The 12,980-nt window shown below is 39.8% G+C and overlaps 1 protein-coding gene across 6 annotated transcripts in view; it reads right to left on the reverse strand.

Moving 5' to 3' along the window:
* BTRC (beta-transducin repeat containing E3 ubiquitin protein ligase) overlaps window positions 1-12,980 on the reverse strand; it is a 117,146-nt gene that overhangs the window by 15,654 nt on the left and 88,512 nt on the right. For all 6 annotated transcript variants that reach the window (XM_074907610.1, XM_074907605.1, XM_074907608.1 and 3 more), the window contains 2 exons: window positions 8,347-8,578; window positions 3,562-3,748 (listed from right to left, as the gene is read on the reverse strand). In XM_074907610.1, the coding sequence (XP_074763711.1) occupies window positions 3,562-3,748; window positions 8,347-8,578 (419 nt within the window). The remainder of the gene's footprint in view (window positions 1-3,561; window positions 3,749-8,346; window positions 8,579-12,980) is intronic.

Consider the following 12,980-nt stretch of genomic DNA (forward strand, 5'->3'; position numbering starts at 1 on the left):
TGTTCAATACTTCCTTGCACATTTCTTTCTTGTCCTTTCCATACAGTATACCTTGAAACTCATTTGAGATTGTACATCAGCTGCCCTGATGTACATGAACTAGGGAAATCACAACAATGAACTGAAATTTTTAGGTAATACAGCGGTAGTGAACTAGAGGACTGAACAAACAAAATAACAAATGCTCAAGAAAAGGCCTTTTGATAATTCTTTAAATAAAGTATTTTAAGTACAACTTGAGAGAAAGGTGCTTTCCACTTTGGACAGAGCAATCACCTGAGTCTTCAAATACAGTGACCAGCAGCCACTCATATGGGGACAAACACATGTGAAGAAGGGACACATGAATGCAGGCAAACCTCTAACTAGATGGCAGCCTATTTACTGTGATCCAGTCTAGAAGTGCATACAAGAAAATAAAAATTATTGGGCCAGGGAGACAAAAAACCACTTGGAGATACATAGAATACCTAAGACACATCCTGGAAGACTTGGGGTAGGTCTATGACAGTCTGTACACAAGCCTGAAAACCTGCCTATTCTTTCCAGCTTTACTAGCTGATCTGATACAAGGTCTTGTTGCTACCTGTAACACCTGCCTTGCTGCATATAGAGTCAGTTCTTTACAGTTCAGCTAAAGGATTGCTTGGAATTCCCACAGCATCCCAGTGGATGTTGTGTTGTGGCTCTAGGATAAAAGGAATTATTGTTTGCAGGTTTTGATGACCAGCCAATTCTATCAAGTATTCAGATGGACACAATCATGCCCAGACTTTGGGCTTCTGTTTTATATTTCTCTAAATCTGTGTAACCCTAACTACTCACAGACAAACTGTTAGTGAAGGCTACCGTGCTGCAGAACTGGGTGTTTCTGTTGTAAACTATGAGCTGCAAATGCTGAAATCAGGCAGCCCATGTGCAAAGTGAGGAGCTGTAAGCAAATAACAACAGTCATTTATCATTCTGAAATGTCCAGTTAGTCACCTCCTTGTGCCATGTACAGCGTTAGCATTGATTACAAGCTATAAAGCTCTATATGTCAGAGATGCAATTACACTGGACATTTCTTGTCTGCCTCTCTTAACCACCCCGCCATGCCTGCAGTTTTGTCTTCTAGAGCTCATCAGAGGGCAATCTGAAAGACAAGGCACAACTTGCTCCTGCTCTATCAAAGCAACCTCCAGGACACAGTGTAAACCTGAAGAAGAGGTGCAGTACGAAGGGTGTGACTGTCCTCCAAGATGAGAAGCAGGATTTTGCAACTGTTTTTTAGAAATGTCACGTGTCTGTACGACTAGTACTTGGTGCTAAAGTTATTTCTAAAATCTGGAAGGGGTAACTTGAGAACTATAAGCTATGATCTCTGACAAGATGTAAAGAATAGGTAAAGTTCCACAGAACAGGAAAAAGACAAATAGAGCTCTTGCATTTTAAAAAAAGGGGAAAATGGTGGACTGACCAACTCAACTTTTGACCGCTTAGCAGTTCTAGAGCACAAAATCAGATGAGCGCCTAGAAGATGACAAGGTGACAACAGGCAACACTGACCAATCCAGAATACGCTGTGTCAATCTGACCTTCTTCTCATGACTTAGCAGGAGAAGTATAATCTTGGAAGAGCTCAAGGGTAGACACACAAATGACTGGAAAGCAGAGTTTACCAATGGTGCACTGTCAAACAGGATGGCAACTGGGATCTTGTCCTAGATGTGTCATTACTGAGCATCTTCATTAATGACAAGAAATGGAACAGGGAGAGCATTTATTACCTGGCCAGTGATACTAAAACTGGGAGAAGCTACAAGCACTTTGGAGGACAAGATTAAACTCATAATGCTCTTGACAAAATGGAGAAATATCAAACAATAAATAGAATCTAATTCTATTCTAATAAGGGCAAGTGCTAAGTTCACATAAACATGCAAGATGAGGAATAATGGCTAAGTAGAACTTTCATAAAAAGGGTAATTAATTTTATAACATTATTATACCCCTGTTGAAAAAAAAAAAGCACATGTTCTACTGGAAAGCATAAAACGAAGTGTCCTCCATACAACATGCAAAATAATGCTTCACACACCACCACACTCTGGTGATGCCTCGGCAGAAGTAACACACCCAGCTGATTACACCACGCTCTAACAATGGAGTAGAGTAATTGGAGGAAAAAACAAGAATGACAAGAGGACAAGACAACACAGAACTAAGGCAGGTTATGCATCCAAAATGTAGGAAACATGATCATATTCCAACATAGAACAGATAACTGCAAAAAGGAGAATGAGAAACTGTCCTCTGTGTCTGTGTAGAATAAATATAACATGCCAAACTGTAGCTAGGAAGACAGCCTAGATTTTAGGAAAATCTTTCTAACACTAAAGTTAGTGAAACAGTAAAACTCCTTGCCCAGGCAAGACCTAGGGAATCTCCAACAGTGAAGGTTTTTTAAGAACAAATTAGACAAACACCTGGGATGACTGAAGAGAAACCTGGCTTTGCCTCTGGGGAAAAGGAGGGACTAAATAACCTCTTAAGGTCCTCTTCCGACCTACTGTGACCTCAACAATACAGAACAAAAATAGCCTGGAGAGAACAAGGCACTAAAAGGAATGCAAAAGTTACCACTGCTATGCTTGTGTTTATTTTACACTCTTTATAAACATTACACTACTGGAGGCAGATCAAAATGGTATTTATTTTTAAAGGATGTTTCATAATCCTGATTTACTCGCCTTTACTTCCTGAGACAAACAGTATAACAAAATTAACCATAAACCAGGAGTCTTTGTTTGCAACTCCGTATCTTTTTCTTTTTAATAGCAACCAAAAAGCCTGAGCTGTCACTTTTATCTTGTTTATGAAATATTCATACCCAGCTTCCTTTCTGCCAACATCCTAGGGACACCCTTGGAAAAGAAAATTATGTATTAAAGGACATACCCCTGAGAGGGAAAGTTCTAATGAAATGTTAACAGAGCAGCTTCAAACTTGAGTGAGACCCACATTGTAGTAAGGCTATTCCAGATGATTATTAACTAATCTATCTGCATTTCTAAAGTCCCATATTCTCCGTGGTACCTACCCTCAGCTTCCAGTTTGAAAATTAAACAGATATCTAATAGTGAAAATCTGCTGAGGAAAACAAACAGACCTATCAGGAAACAACTAATTCATAGCACATGCTGCCCCACTGCCACCCCTAAAAAAGCTCTTCTGCTCTGAACTGCTGACTAGTTTAGTGTTCCCCTGGGGCATACACAGCTTCTTAATTTGAACCAAATGACAGCTGGGCGTAAAAATCTCAGTCTGTATATCTCACTTGTCACAATGGGATAAGAGCATGATCGGATGAGGAAGGTGAGGAAAAAGCCCCCACATTGCCTGCATAGCCAAATAATGTCCTAACTTATCAACCCCCAAATTTTGATTTAAGCAACTGTCAGGTTTGGAACCAACATGGTATTTCAGGGTGCTAAATAACCCTCTTCAAACGTGGTTTGAAACACATAGCACCTACAGTCCTAAATGGGGTAAAAAGAGGTGAAGATGCAGTTTCCTCACCATCCTCTCCTCTCTGACAACCCCCTCCACAGGGAGTCTGTCCTGACCATTCTCTCGATGAGCTTCTTCCACAGCATGCCATCCGACGTCACTCGGTACCACTCCTTGCACACCAGCTCAGCAGCACACAATGATTTGGCATCCAGGTATGACAGAATGTTCTCAGCAATGTGATCCAATCCCCGAGCTGGGGGAGGGAAAAAAAAAGATTATTTGCTGGGGAGACATGGAGTTTAAAACAACTCCTCTTGCTAGCACAAAGATATCCTCTCTTTCCATCTCCTCTTCTGCATGCAGAGCTGGACCAAATGCACAGAAGAGCATTTGTGGTTAAGTTCAGGAGTGAACAGCATTCTCCAACTTCCTTTGGATATAACACAAGAAGTCATTAAAAATAATAAAGAATCCAAGAAGTCATTCCAATCTATTTCGATGGGTTTTAGCACTAGGGGGATATTCTATGGATGGCATTTCCAACTCAGCGACGCAGCCCCCAAAATCTCTCTATATTAGGACCATTTCTCATCTCACTGCTACAGCTGTTCTCATGTTCCAACGGCTCAAAAGCTGTTTTTGCTAAAGCAGTAGCTTTTAAACGTAATGAAGAAAAAAATATATATTCCCAATGTGTGCCCTGAAGGGTAGTGGTACCTTTAGACATGGGGGAGGGAAAGATATGCAGATGTACAGGGAAGTCGAGAGGGAAGGAGAGGCTGTGTAAGAAGAAAGTGAAGCAGGTTTGCTAGTTCCATTTTATTTTAGTGGGTGGAGGAAAAATATGCACACCAAAACGGTATAATTTGCAAATATTTTCCAGCATGAATACCAGGACTGGCTTTGTTTCAACATGGCTGGAGTGAAATGTAAAGCAATTGCCTGGTTAGCACCAAGCAGCCCAGTGTAACGTCTGCGTAGCTAGGGGCCAGGGAAAGTTATGCTATGTTTCTTAACTGGATGGATGTATGCAGTAAAACGTGCCCTTACCCACACAAATTTAATCACCAGCAAGACTTCAGGAAAATAAGATGCCTTTTAAATTATATGCTGCATAAATACAACTTCTCTTGCAAGCTGTTTAATTCACAAGTGAGACATGCCATCAAGAGATTATCTCACTTCACAGGTCAAATTTCAGAGACCCCATCATCCCTCAGGCATAACATTCAGACCAACCAAATAGGAAGCATGGCAGATCGGTATTACATGCATCTTCCCTCTGGTTCACATTTGGGACAGAGTTAAATACATATCTTCCTGCTTTTAAAACAACAGTCTCAAAGACCAGGTCCTGCTTGTGACAGAGAAAAAAAAAAAAAGCAGCAAGTGCATTTTTACAGTCACATGTCCGTACTTCCGCAAGCCCAGATTGGGTGTAATCAGCTGCTTCTGATTAGAGTGCATGAGACACAAAAGGCCCAACCTTAGTTTTCATTAACAGAAGATCTCAAAATTATCTCCCAGTGCATGAAAGCGAGAAAATTCAGCATGCCTCCTCTCCCTCCTTTCAAACATCCTAAATTTATAATACACTTTGTGTGAGACATTCTGCCCAGCACTTTATGCTTCCATTTACACATAGAAAAAGCACGTGAATGATACCATGCACAACCAGAGAGTGCAGAAAGAGGTCTGACATTTCTTATCTTTATAGATGCAAAATTAGATGTCACCTTGTAAAATAAAAGCATCAGCAGCCTTTATTATGTATTTAATCTGAAAAGATATATACAGTCACTATATAAAATTCTTTAAAAAAAAAGAAGAAAAAAAAAGAGTGTTTGTAAATTTAGATTGACTCTACAGCAATTTGAGAAAATAGAGAGACAATGTTTTAGTGGATGTGAACTGGAATTGGCAGGTATTCCACAACTTGGTAGGGCAGATATAGACATTGTGTCCCCTTGCTTCTCTACCCTAACACTTGCAGCCCTGATCTCTCTCCAATGGGTAGAAATGCCATATTTTCTTCCCCAGTCTGTGTTGCTTCCAATGAGCCCACAGGCATTTACAGACCCACCTGGCCATTTACAAATACTTGTCTGTGTAGTATCCATACTGGCGGCTTTACGTCAGCAGCATCACAGCAAAAAATTATTTTATACAGAGAACAGTTGGTGGCTTTAGGAAGCAGGGCTACACTGCATAAACTGGGCACAGTAATCTTCACCCACAAGTCTGCCTCTGACACACCTGCCCTTTCTGGACCATCAATAGTAACACTTTAGATCTTGCTGCAATGAGGTGGTGTAACTGCTTCCAGGGCTGTAAGTCATCCTTTGCCATTGATCCTAGACCCTTCGCAAAGAATGTTTTGGCCTCTCCTCCTCACATTTATGATAAGTGAATGGGCAGAGCTATTTTGGCCTGGCTGTAAACTCAATTTTATTATTTTGTTTCTTAGGAACAGCAAACCTCACTGAAACATATATCAAGAAAGCACTGCTTCCTTAAAAAAGAGAAATCTCTGCTCACAAAAGTTTCTACTAAATCGATGTGAAACACGATTAGCCCTTCAGCCCTCCATACCAACAAGAATGTTTTGGTTATTTCACACATGAAACCCTTATAAAAATGACTTTCCTCATAAAAAATGTTAAACAGCTTGGAAATGCTAAGCAGAGACCTTATTTTTCAGAAACAGAACAAAGTTTAAGTACCCAGTTAAGCTGTATTTTTCAAACAACCTTAATTCTGTTCAAAGTACTGGGAAAATAATCTGAGCCAATTTTACTCTATATTAGTAAAATCTGCTCATGATCTAAAGCTACCTTTAATTCTGGTCATTCTTTGGGACAGTGCTAGGAGGACAGAGATAAGATGCCTCATGATTCTGAAGTAACTTTATTTACTCAAGGGGAGAGCAGGAGAGAGAATGAAGGAGTAAAAATGAAACCAGAATACTGAACACTTGAGAATTTCAGAAAGCTAAACAATACTTAAAGAGTTTAGGTTTTTTATTATGTGACTTAATTTAAAATTTTAGGTTCATCACCCTTTCCTAGGAAGTTTCTTACCTTCCACTTTCCCATTCTCCTCAGAAACTTGCCTATACTCAGGACAGCCTGCACAGCCAGCGGAGTCTGTGCCAGTGGATCGCCTTGCCATTAATTTTCTCCCTTAGAGCTATATTCACTAGGACATCAGCACTTTGCAAATATGCAAATTGATGCACATACACTATTTAAGCACACAGTTCCTATAACTATTCAAATCCTCACATACTAGCTGACTGATTCCTATCTGTACTGCAGTCTGAGATAGTAAAATTAACTGCTTCCTGGGTAACTGTGAAAAGACCACTAACAAATACAATATGATTAAGAAATTTTGAATGCCTCTGAAAATATTTCTAATATTTGCCCAAAATTTTCAGAAAAAGGCCTGTAGAATGAAATTAAGCAAGTGCAAATGAGATGAGTTGGCTTGCTTTGATGGAGTTTTGTGGAGAAAGACCTGGGAAAATTGTGTATGTAACTATATGTATACTTCTACTTTAAAAGTGGGGAAGCCAATGCACTTTCAAAATTCTTTCTATTTTTTCTGAAAGAGAACAGCTCCTCAAGTTATAATGCTGCTCTAAGTACACAAGATTATTGCCACTGGAGTACTAAAAACTAACATAAGCAGGTACTTAGCATAACTAAGATTTTTTTTTTTTTTAATGCTCAACAGCCATTTGATTACTGGGCACAATGAGCTTAAAAATCCAGTGAGTCTATGTATTTAACTTCATATCAAAACTCCTACAGTGCCTTTATGCTTTGTATAATTCAGTGTTAAACATGGTTTTTTCTGTCTTTTAAAACCCTAGAACTTAAATTTCACATTGAGAAATCTCATCTGAAGAATGATCAAAGGACTGGATTGAACAAATAGTTGTTCAGCAATTCTCCAAAGGTATGCACAGAACAAGCTCTTGGCAAGAAACTCCTCTCTTTAGCTATTTAGAGGTAAAATCTGTACTACTTCTTGCTCAGGTCCATCTCAAACCAAGGACCTATGCCATGAGAATACTAATCTATAAACTGTCTACCTATCTATCTGCAAAGGTATAATCTAATGATATGAAAAAAAGACCAAAGAGCCAGGAATTTCTGTCTGGTTCTGAAACTCTATTGCTGTACATATTTTATCTCCCGCTGCTTCAGTTTTCGCATCTATAACACAGGGCCAATACAAAACTACACACACCCTACTTTATGTATGCATTCTGTGAGATACACGCAATGCCACATCTGAGAACAGCTGGGATAATATTCTCAATGGAAAGCACTACAGAGGTGTGAAAAACAGAACACTTCCATCCTTTGATCTTAGGTACTCCCATTCCCTATTAGCAATAAATACACAATCATAGTGATAGCTTCAGGAAGGTATTTTACTAGGAAAGAGAGACAAAAAAAACTAACTAAGAAAAGGGAAAATCTCAGCTGAGCAACCAAAAAGAGTAGTAGTTTTAATTTTAAACATTTTCGTTATTCATGCATCATTGTGGGCAACTACCTGCCCTGTGGCTTGCAATGGCTGTCCTTACAATACATATATGATCTATCATTTACTCCTAAGCCAAACCATGGTGGTATTAGATCATGCCTTGAGAGATGGTAGGAACGCCAAATAAAATATTACTACATTTCATACTGGTATAGAGCTTTTTGTTGAAAAGGTATCATCTATTTTGCAAACTGACCCTAGAAGAGACCTCTCCATCAGGGTAGGCCAGAGTGGATTATTTTCCTGAAAGACAAAGATGGAGAAGCAAGTTCCCTCTGCCTGCAGAAATACCTGGCAGTGCAGTGATGAAGTCCCGCTGTAACATGGGTTTGAGGTATGAGTTTATATGTCCATGCTGGTAGTGACACATCTGGGAGATGAGGTGCTCCACAAACTCCACCTGGTCAGACTCGGACCACTGTTCAAAATACTTGACGCAGAGTTCCTTCTCCTTCTCATAGCTTGCAGACAGTTTTCTCTGCTTGGGCACAATCATACTGGAAGTGCCATTGGCAAGTTTTGTCTGTAAACAGGAAGGAGAGAAACAACCCAAATCACACATATGAGAAGAAGCTCAAGTGGTTTTATCATTTTTTAGGGGGAAGAAAATAGAGGGAAAAAAGTGCTCTGTTACATAAAGTTGGCTGAGACCACGTATCCCACTTGGTGCTGTCAGTCGGAGTGCAGCCACCACAAGCTGTAACCGCTGCAGGACAATGTACTGGCTCATGCCAGAGCTGCACACAAGATGGGAAACCCTGAGTGGCAATTTAACTTAAACATTTATTTTATTTACACTGTGTAGACAGTAAAATGCATCTGGATCCCTAATCTACAGTTACCAGTTACTCCAGTGAACCAACAGAAATCTGCCTCTGGGTTCTGTTGGTTTTGTTTTGTTTTGTTTTTTTTCCTAAAGAATGGACTGCTGCTAAAATTCATAAGGAACACAGGAAATGGATGAGGAGAAAAAACTGATAGTACCTCTTTTGAGTATAAAATTATACCTTGAGAGCAAAGCCATCTGAAACACACCCTGATATTTGGTACATACTTCTTTCATAGAATAAAAGATTTTCAACTTTCTGAGCACTGTTAATAACATGTCAGGAGGACTCAGCTCAAAGAATAGTTTCAGCGACAAAACAAAACATTGACATTTCAATTTACTACTTGATAGCAAGACATAATTTCTGCTTTCTAAATGATCTAACTGGAAGAAAAGTGCACATTTTGCATTGCAAGAATATTCTTTGTCCAAGTAAGATTAACTGTTTGCTGGGGAATTATTTTTTTACCACACTGGTTAAATAGTTTGTATTAAATGCTGAAAACATGTGATTTTCTCTCCTTCATTGTACAGCCAGACAGCATTATAATAACAGTCAATAATATTACATTGGTTTTAGAGGTCCTCTATTAATTATCAAATAATTAAAACCAAATTACAGATATCAGAATATATAAAACATTGATATAGGGATGCCATATTTCTGTTTTATGATTATAATTCCAGGCATCAACCTCACCAGGAGATTTTATTAACTTTAAGGGAAAAAACAAGTATCTAAATCTCTCTTCAAAGATATCTAATGATCTAAAAGAAATGCAAGGATTAAATGATTTTGCAGGGAAAAAAAAAAAAACAAAACCAAACAACACAAAACAACAAAAAAGCCTTTTTTCAACATGTGCCAAAGTAGTGGGTTATTTAGACCACAAAATCTAGTTACCAAATCTGTGTTTGGAGTGCAAGAATTTCTCATTTCTCAGGAGTAAATAATTCCTGTACTTCAATATCCCCCCTGACAGCAATCCTGACTTTGGAACACCAAAACCCTCATAATTTGAAAATCTACTCAACTAATCACCATGTATATTTTATTTTCTACAGAAAATCCACCTAAATACTCTTCTCAGCAGAGCTGGACAGACTTTTCCTATGGTAGAAAAAGAAAGTAATTAGCTGTCATTTCTAACAAGCATTCTATTTCGGAATTATGGTTTGACTTAAGTTTCTTTGAGAACACAGAACATGGAGATCACACCAATGATCAGTGCTCAACTCTGCAGCTCGGTGTTTTCAACTTTACTTCTATCCCCACTCCTCCCTGTGAATTTCTCTGTGTGTTCAGTAAGATCATGCAAGACAAGGGCTATGACTGAGCTGCACTTTCATTTAGTCAGCAAATGGACAGCACTGACTGCAAGCAAGTCATAGAGCCAGTACTAGGCGGCAGGAAAGAAACACTCTCTTGGGCAAAGTTTTTATATAGAGAAATCTCTAAAGGGGCTGGGGGCATGAAGTTCTAGGTGTGAAGGGCTGGACTTTTCCTATAAAAGTCTACAGTAGGCAACAGCCTGGCAAAAAAAATTATTACCATTGAACATCGGTCTTAAGGGATTCTGGTAATTTTTGCTGCAGTTAAGCTGCCTGCAAAACAGACACCCCTGTAAAAATGCTGGATTAAGAGAGCGGAGAGATGTTGTATTCTACAAGCTTGATCTCATTTCATTTCTCATTTTGTTTGCTTTGCATCTGACAACAGGCTGTCTTTACAAAGCATTTTTGAAAAACGTATACCTCTGCCTTTTAATTTGAGAGACTCTGAAGTCTGACTAATATGCTGGACTGGAGAGGAATAGACAACTGATGTACAAAGACCACAAAAGGGGCAACTCCTTTCATGGGGTGGCACCACGTTCTGGCCTTTCCTTGCCTCCTGAGCACCCTTCTCCCAGCAGACTTCAGCTCCCCAATTACCTCTAAAACATCAGTTTGGGGTATCAAACAGAAGTTGCAACATCTGCAAAAACAAGTAATGGCTTATGTGTGTACAAACAGATGGCTTAGATGGGACAAAACAACCATTCTGCCTGGATCCCAAGTGAATACAGGCCTCTTGGGTGGGAATAATGAGTAAATTAAAGAGTTCATTGACCAACACTTGTAACAGCTCTGGAAGTCAAACTCCAGGTTTATATAGTGGGTCTGCTAAGAAAATCACTGTAGATGTTACAATGTTTTGCCCAAATTAGTGGAGAAGGGAACACTACATTTTTCAGGTTCATCCACATATTTAGCTACATTCTGACAATGCCAACTTGAGACCTGGTTTGCACCCCTGCCTGCTTTGGTTTCCCATGAAAAGGAGTGAGGACAAGTCTAGAGATAGCCATGGTGTGCCCAGCAGGTCTTGTGGTCTATGTAAGCAGGGGACCAGGAGGACAGGGGACCATGAACACACCAGTTCTGCAGAGTAGACACAGACAGGGCTCCCAAATCACTCAATTGCAATACATGCTCACGTGCCTCCCCCAGACTGCCTGTAGTCACAGTTTGGAACAAAATTCCAGAATTTCAATTTCAAGATTCTTGAGAATCTACTGGGTGTTCATTGAAAAAGGCCTGTTATTTAAAAAGCAACAACAAACCAAGCATTATTAAAGCACTGGGGGAAGAGGGTTGTTACTATCAGTGAGAGAATCAATTTAGCTTCCTGGGAAACCCCGATGACTCAACCATTCTGATCAACTGCCTCAAGTTCATGACAAACTACCTCAGAACAATATCAGCAACTGTTTCCTGGAGCATGCAACTGTCTACAGCCTTTTCCCTCTCCTCGTACAATAACCAGGCCTCACCTGAAAAAGACAGAACTGTCCCACATGCCATCCATACTGCTAGGGCAAATATCCACCCAAATGAACTGTATTACAATCATGCTTTTTATAAGCTTCACTTTCAAAAGTGGCAAAGAAGAATAAGCCCTGGTAGTCCATTACCTGGGAGGAAGTTTAACAGAGCAAACTACTATTATAACTTGGAACAGATAAAGCTTTTCTGACTCCCTTTTCACAAACCCTTGTAAGTGAGGGCTGAGAGGTGCTGCAGCTGACTCTAAGCACAACTGCTCATTTGTAGGAACAGTAAAGGTGTCCTCCCTCAACAGTGCGCCTGAGCTAGTAAGCTGTGCCAGCAAACCCAGGGGATTGAGTGCCTCAGGTTGGTACTAGCTCAGGGATCTACGTACTATGCTCCATTGCAGCCCATAATTACAAGACCATTTCTCCAAATGGCTACATTTAACACAAGGCACATTTGTATGCCCAGTGAAGTAGAAGAGGACTAATATATGAAAGGACTTTAATCTAAATAACGGCTTGCAACTATAGGAAGGTACAATATTTCAACACAGATAAATAAAGCCTGGATAAATCTACTGCTCTGCATATAAAACAAAACAGCCATGGCATATCACTGCTGTAACCCATATATGACAACCAAGGTTACTTTTGGTTTTGTTCAGTACAAGGGACCAAGGAGCCTCCTAAAGCACAGAAAAACCCACAAGTACAGTTCTCTGATTCTAGTATACGTATAGTGTTTCCCCACTCACATGAGCGGTCACAACTTCCATATATTTTTCTAAAAAAATACCATGACCTCTAATCATTGCAGAAGACTTTGTTAAGACACTTTCTACAGGGTGGATGAATTAAGACTGTATCTTACTTAAGGTAAGAAGAGATAATCTTAAAGTCAAAGAAAAAGAGAAGCTGCTTCCTAGAATATCAAGAATGGTTTAAATGATTCCAGCAAGGTTTTGGACCTTCTGAACCTGCAAGACATCTTCATGCTGGGAGCTCTGAAAAGACTGAGACCTTAGACCACCACTGCAAATTTCTCAGAGTTTCTCTCCAAACAAAAGGCAGGGACTTCCCTTTGACATGCCAGTTCCAACAGGTCATAGCTGGGCTTCTCCTCTCCTTCCTTGAGTCCCTGGGACTACAGGCTCTGACAGAGATAGATGTCTTCTACTGTGTATCTGCAACCGCAGCATTTCACCTCCAACTGCTTGCATCGCCAGTGACTGATCTAGACAGAGCCACCTTAACAGGAATTTTGGATGGGTCTTAGTGAA

The sequence above is a fragment of the Athene noctua genome, chromosome 5, assembly GCF_965140245.1.
Source record: "Athene noctua chromosome 5, bAthNoc1.hap1.1, whole genome shotgun sequence".
NCBI lineage: Eukaryota > Metazoa > Chordata > Aves > Strigiformes > Strigidae > Athene > Athene noctua.